At 37.2% G+C, this 12,358-nt stretch overlaps 1 protein-coding gene across 5 annotated transcripts in view; it reads left to right on the forward strand.

The window, feature by feature from the left end:
• atp6v1h (ATPase H+ transporting V1 subunit H) overlaps nt 1–10,418 on the forward strand; it is a 34,806-nt gene extending 24,388 nt beyond the window's left edge. For all 5 annotated transcript variants that reach the window (XM_026936312.3, XM_026936311.3, XM_053233438.1 and 2 more), the window contains 4 exons: nt 439–564; nt 3,070–3,171; nt 4,481–4,594; nt 9,943–10,418. In XM_026936312.3, the coding sequence (XP_026792113.1) occupies nt 439–564; nt 3,070–3,171; nt 4,481–4,594; nt 9,943–10,009 (409 nt within the window). In that variant the 3' untranslated portion in view covers nt 10,010–10,418. The remainder of the gene's footprint in view (nt 1–438; nt 565–3,069; nt 3,172–4,480; nt 4,595–9,942) is intronic.
• The last annotated feature ends 1,940 nt before the right edge of the window (nt 10,419–12,358 follow it).

Below are 12,358 nucleotides of genomic sequence, written 5' to 3' on the forward strand. Positions count from 1 at the left end.
TGAGCCATAGTCTGTAATTGTAGAACAGGTTGCCCTTTATAATTTATACACAACTTATACACTTCTAATACACACAACCTTGTCAATGTCTCTGCTATCTGATATAATAGTGTGGGAGCCCTGCACTGGTCTGGTTCTTTTCAATAATTGACAGGGTAGACGAGGAGTGACATTGTGCAAAGCAACAGATGGGCTAAAGTCAGTAATTGTTTACCTACAAATTCACCTATAAATTAGGTGTACCTGTTAATGAGTGTAGCTACACAATGATGAAATGGCAGCTGACTGCATGTGGTAATGATAAAAACATTTATTAAAGCGAGTCATTACATATTGTATTGTGCGTTTGAACAAGCACAAAGAGCAATTTCTGAAATTAATATGCTGTTTCAGTCTGCATAGTTCATGGCTTTCTTGTATCTTTCCATCTGTGCTCAGCTCCTTTGATGAGTACAGTTCCGAGCTGAAGTCTGGTCGACTTGAGTGGAGTCCAGTGCACAAGTCGGAAAAGTTTTGGAGAGAGAATGCCGTCCGTCTGAATGAGAAAAACTACGAACTGCTCAAGTGGGTGGCTAATGTAACATGACCAAATTGAATGAACTCTGGTGTTGACATTGATTGATATTGCTTGTTAAGGAGTGTGAGTATGAATGCTAAAATTACATTTGATGCTGTGATGCATCTAATATGCATAGACTGAAGAGGATTGAGTGGGTTTTTTGTCCTGGATTTTACAATAAAAAATAAGTGGTAGATAAGTATGGATAATGCATGATTAAATTGTTGATGTTCTCTCTCTCTCTCTCTCTCTTTTTTTTTTCTCTGCCTGTCTATCGATTAATCTTTCTCTGTACACACACACAGGCCACTCTAAGAACACCACCTTTACCCCTGCTCGTTCATGCAATCATTCAGCCATTGATCAGTTGTGGCAGCAGCGCAATATAGTAACTCAAATGACTCTTTACAACTGTGGTGAGCAGAAAAGCATCTCAGAACACACAACATGTTAAACTTTGAGACAGATGGGCTTCAACAGCAGAATACCACAGTGGGTTCCAGTCATGTCTACCATGAACAGGGGTTAATTGGGCACAGACTCACCAAAATGGACAGTGGAAAAATGGAAAAAAGACCAGACAATGTAATGTTTTTCAAATCTTTAACTGTCCAATTTTGCTGAGCCTGAGCCCACTGTAGCCTCAGATCCCTGTCAGATTCACCTCAAGATCTCGTATTTTGTGAGTTCTGAGTTTCTTTTCTGCTCACCAGTTAGTTATTGTTTAGTGTAGTTACTGTAGGCTCCTGTTAGCTCAAACCAATCTGAACTATCATCAACAAGGCATTTCTGCCTGCAGAACTGCTGCTCACTGGAATTTTCTTTTTCTTTTGTTTTTTTCTCACCATTCTGTTTTAAACTCTAGAGACTGTTGCATGTGAAAATCACAGGAGATCAGCAGTTTCTGAAACACATGAACATTAGCTGAAGCTCTTGTTCTGTAGCTGCATGATTTTTATGCATTGTGCCGCTGCCATATGTTTGGCTGATTGGAAAATTGAAAATACACACACACACACACACACACACACACACACACACACACACACAAAACAACTTTCATTTTTTCATTGAAAAGTTGTCTCCTATCATTGCCTTTCAATATTTGAAATCATTAACCATGGTTCCTTCTAGCCCTTTTGATAAGCCTTAATTTACGTATCTAATTTCTCTCATCACTCCTGTCTCCATAAACAGTACTAGCTTCTTTTTAAGACACCTATAATTTCTTTTAGCTCAGCTGATCCTTCATCCTATACTACTTGTAGTTTAAATGGATGTCTCTCTTTGTCTGTCACCCATTGTATATAGTCTTGGACAATTGTTCTAATTACCAGTGCTCCTTGTGATTGCAGCCTCAGCTTATTCTTGGCCTGTTGTGTGTGAGCTGTCTACTAATCTTTCAGAAATACAGCTGTTTTATATGTCCTTTACATCTTAAATCACATGCTGTTGTTCTCTTACTGCTTTGAACCAGAGCCATTATAAAGAACATCCTTCTTGATGAATGGCTTACTATTTTATCTTTCTGCTGAGCTAACCCTTCTGACTATATTTCTCCTGCCTGAAGTAGGCTACATATTATAACGAAGGGACCCGTTAGGCTTGTGACTCACCTAAACATTTATTTTCCTCTGTGTTAAGCCGGCTTTAGACTGTACGAATTTCAGCTCGATTTTTGTCACAGACAAAAATGTCACATCATAATAGAATTCTTTTGTCATCAGTTGAGATCGCGGTCTTAATGCATAATGTGACGTCCTTGGCCGATGTAGTGGCATTGCGACTGTCAAGTTCTGACAATGCCAGAAAACTTCTACTAAAATCTCAAAAAGCCACGAAAATATGGTAGTGGCAATGACGAAAGATTAACAAAATGTGGGATTAAAAAGAAAAGCGGATTGTTGGCGGCAGAGAGAATGTCTCTTTGATGTCTCATCAGAGTTTTATCATGACAGGGCAGAAAAGGACACGGCATGGAAGGAAATAGCAGATAAAATACAGCTTCGTGTGTCCTTATTACATAAAGTACACTTTGAAGAATTGGCATTAATGTTGTCGTCTTTTACCCAGCAATGACTCTTCTTCTTCATGTTTTTGAAGTCATTTCTGTATGCATAACATTGCTACTAGTATACCAAGAGCTTGTTTCTGTTTATGCGACAAGCTCTTGGTACACTAGCAAACAGAAAATGCTTTTTCTGTATGAGCCTGGATCGAACTGATTGATGATGTAAGTAGAACACAGTAATTTCCTTTAATCGCAGGTCTATTGTTAGAGTATTTGTCGTATACTTTGACATTACGCATTATTGCTCAGTCTCTTATAGAATTCTGGCAAGATTTTATTAGGATCATCTCATAGAGTGTGGCCAGTAGTAATCTCAAAAGGCCACTGAAATCACAGTCTAAAACCGGCATCAGTGAATTTATATTCCCCCAGATACCTGAGTTTCAGTTTTGATTGCACAGATATGAAATGAGTGTATATTTGTACTACTGTGTGTCAGGATTCTGACCAGGCTGCTAGAGGTGTCTGATGACCCTCAGGTTATTGCTGTGGCTGCTCACGATGTGGGAGAGTATGTAAGACATTACCCTCGTGGCAAAAGGTAAGCCAGTCTAACACCCCTCCACAGACAGGCCAGTGTAATTCTTTTTCATTTGCTTTCTCAAGCTTCTGTTTATTTTTCAATCTTTGTGACAGGGCAAATGTATATATGCATTTCTCTATATAATATGCACTCTAGGCACGGTGACATTTACATACGGACCGCTTCAAACAGGGAAGAGCCACAGTGGCAAAGCCCTTGTGCTGTTATTGGAAAATAATAAACTTCAGGGTGATAACGATATTACACCACCCTGTTGCTGATTTGTTTCCATTCCAACCGCCAACAATAGGTGATTTTGTGAGAAGTACAAAGAGACTCTCCTGGTGATTATTTCCTGTGGGTGACCACCATGATTGTACACATTTCCTTTGCTCTCAACAATGCCCCATTCTTTGCAAGTTAAATGCTCTCCATAGGTGCTCATTGTTGTGAAGCACCTCTGGTACTAACCCTTTAATTGGGCCACTCCAATGCAATTTAAACTCACAGATCTGCACTGCTGGAGATGAGGAATTATCCAGGATAATTACTACTATTTCATTATATCTTTTTCCCCCTAGTTATTACGTTTAGCATCAATTATGTGTTTTCCATCAGATTTTAAAAAGTGAAAAGGTCATTTGTTTATTCTGAATGAACTTAATGCTTTTTGGTTTATTTTCTATTGTTTATCATTTTACCAACGAGCTTGAGTAGATTTTTGCAAAAACGTATGTGTCATCACCCCGTGATTAACATTACTGATACCCAGGAGTGCAATTTCCTTACACACTAGTGCTTCTTGCACTGTATGAGTGTTTCAAATGCTTCCAAATGGATTTGTTGAAAATTACTAGTGTGACTTGGCAGTGATTAGCAAATGAGGCTAAGTGTAATTTTAATACAGCGCCTTTATGCTCAGCTGAATGACTCTCGAAATGAGCAGTTTTCAGATGTTTTGATAATGTGAAGTGACCTTGAAAAAACAGTATAATCATTTTCACAGCAGAAACGTGTGGACCTTTTCATGTTTCGTATAGACTAGAATATCAGTGTGGCAGCTAGGGCTGAGCATCACTGATGGTGACTTTTCAGAAACACAATCTTAGCCTGATTATAGCTCTCAACACTGTTACCCTATGTTGTGTCATTTCATTTCTTTGAATGTCTATGGATTCAGAGCATTCTGTCATTTTATATGCTATGTAAATCCTACTCTCTATAATTTATCTGAGGTGTCTCTGCCCTGCACTCATCTAATTGTACTTTTCTTTGCTTTCTCTTGGCTTTTTCTCTTTGTCTCACTCTTTTTTCCTTTCCCTGTCAGGGTGATTGAACAGCTGGGTGGGAAGCAGCTGGTGATGAACCACATGCATCATGAGGACCAACTGGTGCGCTATAATGCTCTACTAGCCGTTCAGAAGCTGATGGTGCATAACTGGTAAGTTTCGTGTTCCTCAACTGTCCAAGTAATTTAAAATGTCAGACCCACTATTTAAAAATGTCAGAAGCAGTGTACAGAAACTGGTGCAACAGGAACTCAAGTCATGGTAAAGTTTTTGCTATTAGTGTAAGAGACTGAAATAATGCCATCAGTGGTTACACATGGAATAATGATTGATATTTGATTGAATTATCAAGTCAGAAGATGTGGGTTAATTTTCTGTAACAGCAGCTCTGACAGTAATGCTGTCTGTAATTCAAATGACAAATTTATATTAATGTGCTAATTTGAATCCATTTGCGTTTCTATAGTAACAACTAATTCATAGGCATTTGTTCGGCAGATGCTCCGTGCAATCTAAGGCCAATAATAAATACGTTAAAAATATGCTATTATTTAACAAGAAAAAACAATAATAAGTAATCACTGATATGGTGAAGCTTGGAGAAGTTTATAGAATATTTATGTAAGGAGTTTCAGGTGTCAAAGCTTTATAACAGGCAGTAAGTTTTCCCACCACGGGAGAGTCTTAAAAACAAAAGACTTAGCACTTTCCAGTTTCTCTGTAACATGACAAAGCTGCATTTCTTTTCCCTTCTCTTATTGAAGAAAGAAAAGAGAGAGAGGCTGATATAAGGAATGACTGTTTATAGCTCGACAACAGGAAATGTAACCATAAACTGATAAAGAATATAAATGTAATCAGTGGCAAATTGCTATGGTGTAAGAGGAAAAAAACACTTTGGGACAGTATGGTTATTAGAAAATAATCAGTGTAGGGACTACCCTGTCGTGGATAATTTACCTATAACAGCATGTCCTGTCATGTTTTATTCCTTACATACCCATGGGCCACTAGTTATTTAAACCTGTTTTTTATTCTGAAGGATACTTTACTACATTCAGCATTTTAAAATGCTTCCATTTGTAAGTGAAAAGAGTATCACTTTACATGTGTGTAGAATTGATTTCACCATCAAGGATATTGTCCTATTGTCAGGACTAGCTCATCCTGGCTTAGTGTGGATGGTTACAAAAACTAGTCAGCGTTAATAGTGTCACAAATATGTCACAAGTTTGGTTGTCCCCTATAACCTGCCAAGCAAATTAAGAACAAATATTCATCCATGTTGTGTATTACATTCCTATGTTTTTTTTTTCAAGTGCATAGAATAGTGCTATAAATTAAGTATTGCATTGATTGCAAAGAAATGTTGCAAAAATTGTCCCATATTGCTAATAACAATCATATTGCTAATACTGCATTATTATATGCAGTGTTATACTGTATATCTGTTTACAGTCAGCTCACCAACTCACTACTGAGATTAACAACCTTATTTCCGTTTTTTATTGTAAGAATAATGTGATTATATGTTTCTTATTCATGCTTCCAGCTTCTCATACAGCATTAGGAAGCAGTAAATATATCCAAATTGGAGACCTTTGCTTACACCTAGGACACCTTATAATGAAAATTACCCCATTTTCTATATAGCAGATCAGACTTTTATTGTAAATGCAAACATTGTTTGACTGGAAAAAAACAAGAAACAAATGAAAAATTGAAATTAAATGAAAAATTCTCTAACAATTCTCTAATCTGCTGCTATTGGTGTTCCTAGTACATCGGCACGTTTAGTTTCTCTAAGGTAATTTAAAAAAGCAAATTGCCATATTTATCCTGTCCATCTGATGACTGATAACTGGTTGCACTAATGTCAGTGGGGATGGTACTATTGGATGGGTACGAGTGCTTTGTTCAAGATAATGAAGAGTCCACTGACATTCAGTCAGGAGATTATTGTGAAACGTAGTTTATTTTGAATGTGCTTGATCGATTTTGTAAAAAAATCTGATTGGAGTCACACCTGTGATTCTTCACTCTAGCAGGTAAATAGCCTATTTATAACAATGTCATATTTACTAAAAAGTCTGAACTTGGCATCTAGAAAGAACAAGGGAATAGAAAGAGGTTTTAATGTACGGGTCTGTGAGAATGAACGTTTTGGAAAAGAAGTCCTGATACAGACTATGCATGAGCTTACATTAAATTTCTTGGGGTTTATGACTTCCATCACCGTCGTTATCATCAGTTAAGAGTCTGTTTTTTATCCAAGCCCAGAGGTCAGTTGTTTTGTGAATAAGTTTTAATTGTTTAAATGCATGTTTTATGCATATACAGATGTTGCAAGTTCTGTCTTTGTAATCTTATCTTTGAGATCCAAGCACAGTGACTGATGGACAGTAATGCTGTAAATGCCCATTATGTGAACCATTTAAGTGTAAAGCCTGACAGTACTTTTATAGCATGTAGAACAAATGTACATTTAAAAGCAGAAAAGGCTTCAAATTAGAAGCATAAGAGCTTAGAAACTTTCTGTTGTTTTAACTTTTTCACCATATGTTGTTTCATTTACAAAGGGTTTGTAAAGTATTTAGACTCCTTCACTTTTTGCACACTTTATTGTTTTATAGATTTAATTTAAAATGGATTAAATTTGCCTATTAATCTACACACAGTAATCCATAATGACTGACTAAAAAAGTTAAATTTTTTGGCCCATTTATTTAAAAAAAACAAAAAAAACCTGAAATCTCACATTTAGATAAGAATTCAGACCTCATGTTCATCACATCATCATATTCTTCAGATCCACTCAAAGACATTCAGAGACTTGTCCCAAAGCCATTCCAACGTTTTCTTAGCTGTATGCTTTGGGTCTTTATCGTGCTGAAAGGTAACTTTTTGCCCCGGTCTGAGGTTGTGTGCATGTTGGAGCAGATTTTCTTCAAGAAAGAACCTGTTTGTATTTGGCTGCATTCATCCTTTTAGCAATTCTTTCCAGAACAGAGTTTTTGCCAGACCGTAGAAGCTTTTTCCTCTTGATCTGTCATATGCCTGTCATATGCCTTGTATTGATGGAGTATTTCTGAGAAATGGTTGTCCAACTGGCAGGCACTCCCATCTCTGGGGAGGACTTCTGAAGCTCTGTTAGAGTGGCCATTGGGTTCTTGGTCAAATCACTGACCGAGGCCCTTCTAGCCCAGTTACTGAGTTTGGCCAGACAGACAGCTCTAGGAGAGTCCTGATGGTTCCAAATGTCTTCCAATGGTTTTATGCCCTTGCCCAGCTCTATATGTCAACACTATTTGATCGCAGAGGTCTACAGAGAGTTTCTTGGACTTCATGGCTTGGTTTTTGATCTGACATGTACTATGAATTGTAGGACCTTTTACACATAAGTGTGTGCCTTTCTAAATCATGTGCAGTCCAAGTTCTAGAGACATTTCAGGATACTCAAAGCAAACAGGATGCACCTGTGCTCAGTTTGGAGTGCATACTCCAATGGTCTGAATGTTTAGGTAAATGAGATTTCAGTTTTTAATTTAAATTTGCAAAAATTCTAAAAACATGTTTTCACTTTGGCATTATGGATAATTGTGTATAGGTTAATGGCCAAAAAGTAAATGTGATTTAAAAATTCAATTAGATTTTAAAATGAATCTAACACAATAAAATGTGCAAAAAAGCGAAGGGGTTTGAATACTTTCTAAACCCACTGTTTACTGTTCACATAGACTTTGAGCTGTGTATGTAAGAAAGGTTCTACAGCAATGCCTACAAACATGATGTGTAAAAATATGTAAGCCCATTAGAAGGTTTGACGGTTGTCTCTTCAGACCATCGGTTGAATGACGATGCCTGTAGCACATGTCTACATTTTATGATTTTTATTTCCCACATGGGAGAGTCACGGGTACACTTGTTATTCATTAGCCTTAGACCATCATGGATGTGCATTGGCGTAATTGTTGCTATGGATTTGTTCTTTCAGCAGATGTTATTGCCGAAGTGCACTGTTTATATATAGCAGAGATTGTCTTCACTGGATGCTCTATGATCAGTGCGACTGACACGTGCTTAGTGATATCTTGTTTAATTAGCATCACTGTGGAATTGTTTGCACTACTTAAAGGAATTAACGGGATGGAAAGCGACATAATGTTCATACATCTCAGTAAGCGTTGGTGATCTCTCCCAGTGCTACAGAGCAGACAAACATGGATTTTGCACTGCACCTGAATAGGTCATGAAGCTCTTCAACTCTTGCTGTGTGTGCGTGGTCTTTTAGCTTGTGTTGCTATTGAGGTGGAGCACTGCTGGAGCTCCTTTAGGCAGTGCCATATGTCTCACTCTCTCTGGGATTATTAGGGTGAAGAAGCATGCTGTTATCGCTTTTATTTTTATTTTTTTTTGCCTCAGCAGCTGTTTGTTGGATTGTCACTTTAAAGAAATCTGTATTTTGGTTCAGATAGAGATTAAGTGATTTAATTATAATGCATTGCTCTAGCATTTAACTTACTTAAGGGAACCTTACTGACCATTACATTACATTATATTAGTTCTGATAGTCAAGACTCCTTCCATAAACATTACTTCCGTTTGTTATTAGCTTACTTTATATGGAGCGTCTGCCATACAAGTCCCTGTGAATGAGCTGTTGCTATAGAAACGATAATATATTAGAATGAGCACTAATATAAACCTATCATTTGAATTACAGCCGGAACTACCATCAGAGCTGCTGTTATAGAAAATTAATCAATACTTTGTGATCAGATTTGAGAATTCAGCTAGAGCTGTAGCATAAAATTAAAATGATAAAAGTATAGTCACTATACTCTTTATTGTAGTTCCTGTCTGGATCAGTGTATCAGCATTCATTTGTAGTGCAGGACACGCTTCACTCATTCATTTTTGATTAAATGCTTCGTGATAGCTTCTTTTGGATAAGAAGAAGAATAGAGAGCAGATATGCGTTAATGCAAGTACATGTCCTCGTTACTGAGTCATTTGCTTAGTGATAGACAATGAGCTGGAAGGCAAGAATATTTTCTATTTCAAGATGGCGGGCTTTTAGGGCTTTTCAGGCTTTTAAACAGGAAGCAGTTTCACACAGTAAGAAATCCAAATGGTATTGTGTCCTACTTATGAATGTAGCCTTTTCAGATTTCAATACCCTGGATCCTCTCCTGGAACAAAACGTTTCCATGTGAATAAAAGATTACTCAGAAATGTGAGTTGGATATAGTTGGAGTGTGTAGTGTGTTCAGCTACATGCAGGTCACAATGAACTGCCTTTGAAAGTGAGAGTGTAATTAACATCTATTTGTCAGACTACAAACGAGTTCTTTTCTCTTCTCAACTTCTTAAAGTAAGTGGCTGAAAATCTTGCTGCGCTGCCTGACTACATACCTGCAGCTGATTCAAGAAATCCATAAAACTGGAAGCAACAGGGAATGGTGTGAAAGGGTTCTAACGATTGTGTCTTGTTTTGCAGGGAGTATCTGGGCAAACAGCTGCAGTCCACAGAGCAGTCCACACCGGCTGTGGCCGCCCGCAGCTGAACTCTCTCTGAGCTTGTGTATGCATCAGTGGATGTTGTGTGAGTGTCTGTATTTGCTGAATTGTGGGGGGAAAAAAAAGCCTTGATTCTCTGTGTTGATGTTGTTTATTTGTGTTCATAAGAGCACCTTGACTGCCCCAGGGTTACTGAGCTAACAGAGCATGATTCATGTATATATGCTATACATTACTGTAAGTGTATACACTTGCAGTCCTCTTTTAGTTGCAGTAGCAGTTTTCCATGTGCAGCCATTGCTCATAGGGGCTTTACTTTGATTTTGTAGAATTGTGCATCTTCATGCTTGTTGTGAAATGGTTGAGTAGCTTCCAAAGTGAGTGATATTCAGTGTTATTTATGTCTTATGTGTAATACAAGTATGCATTCCAATAAAGATTAACTTAATAAACCAATTTTACGTGGTCTGCTATTCATTTCTCCAGTGCTTTGTGAACTGTAGGCCACTATCTGCATCTGGATTTGTTTAGTGCCCCAAATATTCATATCTATACTTGCATTTATACTAGGAAGGTTTTTTTTTTTTTTTTTTTTTTTTTTTTTTTTTTTTTTTTTTTTGAATTAAAAATGTGGACACTATCACTAAGCTCCATAAACACTGGAAAACACTGGAAAAAAAGTCATTTTTCATTCACAAATTATAACAAATAGTCATTTGCAGAACAACTTTATTGGTCTCCTGAACCAGACACCCTGGCAATCCTCTTCACGAGCATCATATTCTGTGTCTTTGAAGCGCAGATTGAAGGTAAAAATCTTGCATTCAGAAGACTTGATTTGTCCTGTGGAACCGAGTTCCGATGCACACACCTTGTCTCAATGTGAAGCTTTCTAGCCAGCTTTATTAAAAACAAACAAACAAAAAAGTACACTTCCTATTCGTTTCTGTATTTGTATTCCTCTACAACACATTATCTGTTAATCCAGTCCAATTAATGCATTTGGATGTGGTTATATTCCTCGTAAACTGACATTTAAACAGAACATCTGCCACTGAACAGCATCTAGGCTGTGTATATGTTTTGATCATCCAAACATATTTACTCTAAGGGATTCCCTGATGGACAGAAGGCAACAGTCTCTTCCAAATATTAATATTCTTGTATATTTTTAATGCAATCTTTCAGAATTGCTAGTGCATAAATCATTCTTCTCAGGGGAGTGATACAAAACCTTCGTTTCATGTGTAACATAAAAACAGGATTCCCGTGCACACTTGTGAATTCAGAAGCGCTGAAAAGAAATCAGCTTGCTGCACGCTCCAGGTAGAAAAGATTTTAATGAATGTGTTGTGTGTCTCTGCCACACAGACCACACACTGTGGGAAAATGGAAGGTTAAGGCTGTGATACAGACCATAAGTTTTTTGTTGTTGTTTGTTTTTTTTTTTTGTTGCATTGTTGTACTTTTACTTGATCTATTTTTACTCCAAAGTCATTTTATGCAAATAAATGATGATACAGTAAATAATTATTACACCTCTGAATGTATTTCACTTTATTTTCACGGCTGATGACGTACTATGGACGTTTCAGTGAAGCAAGCTGAAAAATATAATCCCAAATGAAAATCATGTCTAAGTGGGTGTTCTGGTTGTCACTCGGAACAACTGTCACTAATAAGCTGCATAAATCTACAGTTTAGGCTGGAAAGAAATCAGTCCATCATTGCTTCTTTATATCATTTTGTGTTATTTTATTTTTTCACAACCTCTGGTGGTGCTCTTCTTGGTTCCTCCAAAATAATCTGCCTTAAGCCATTTGTTAACAGCAAATAATATGGTATGGATGCTAAAAATGAAGACCTTTTGTCAGTATTTTAAAGACATAAATATACAAAAGGTATAAAAGGAAACAATGTTTTTATTATTATTATTATTATTAGTAGTAGTAGTAGTAGTAGTATAAGTAGTATATTAAAGACCTAAATATACAACAGGCGCAGTGGAAGAATACTGGATAAAACATCTTTAATTGTATATCAGTCACTTGTCTTGTCTGTAATGTGACCTATATAGTGTTTTATCACTTAACTGTACTATATATCCTATATATAATGGAACTTGATGCGTGGATCGTAATCTATTTTTATTTGTTGCATGTTGCTTAAAAGCATCATTTTTTGTTTCCCAACTGCAGTCCTATTTATGCTATTTCCCAAATGACCTCCAAACACTATTCGCTAGCACCATAGTGCAGACACCGGGTGTGTGCAGCGTGTGGGAGCCTGGCAGATGCAGCACCTGGGTAATTTGTGTACAGACACTCGAGCTGAAATGGAAAACAAGCCATGTAGCTGGTAGCTAACAGGTGGGAACCCTGTGTGCTTTTTCAATG

The sequence above is a fragment of the Pangasianodon hypophthalmus genome, chromosome 4 (genome assembly GCF_027358585.1).
Source record: "Pangasianodon hypophthalmus isolate fPanHyp1 chromosome 4, fPanHyp1.pri, whole genome shotgun sequence".
Classification (NCBI taxonomy): Eukaryota; Metazoa; Chordata; class Actinopteri; order Siluriformes; family Pangasiidae; genus Pangasianodon; species Pangasianodon hypophthalmus.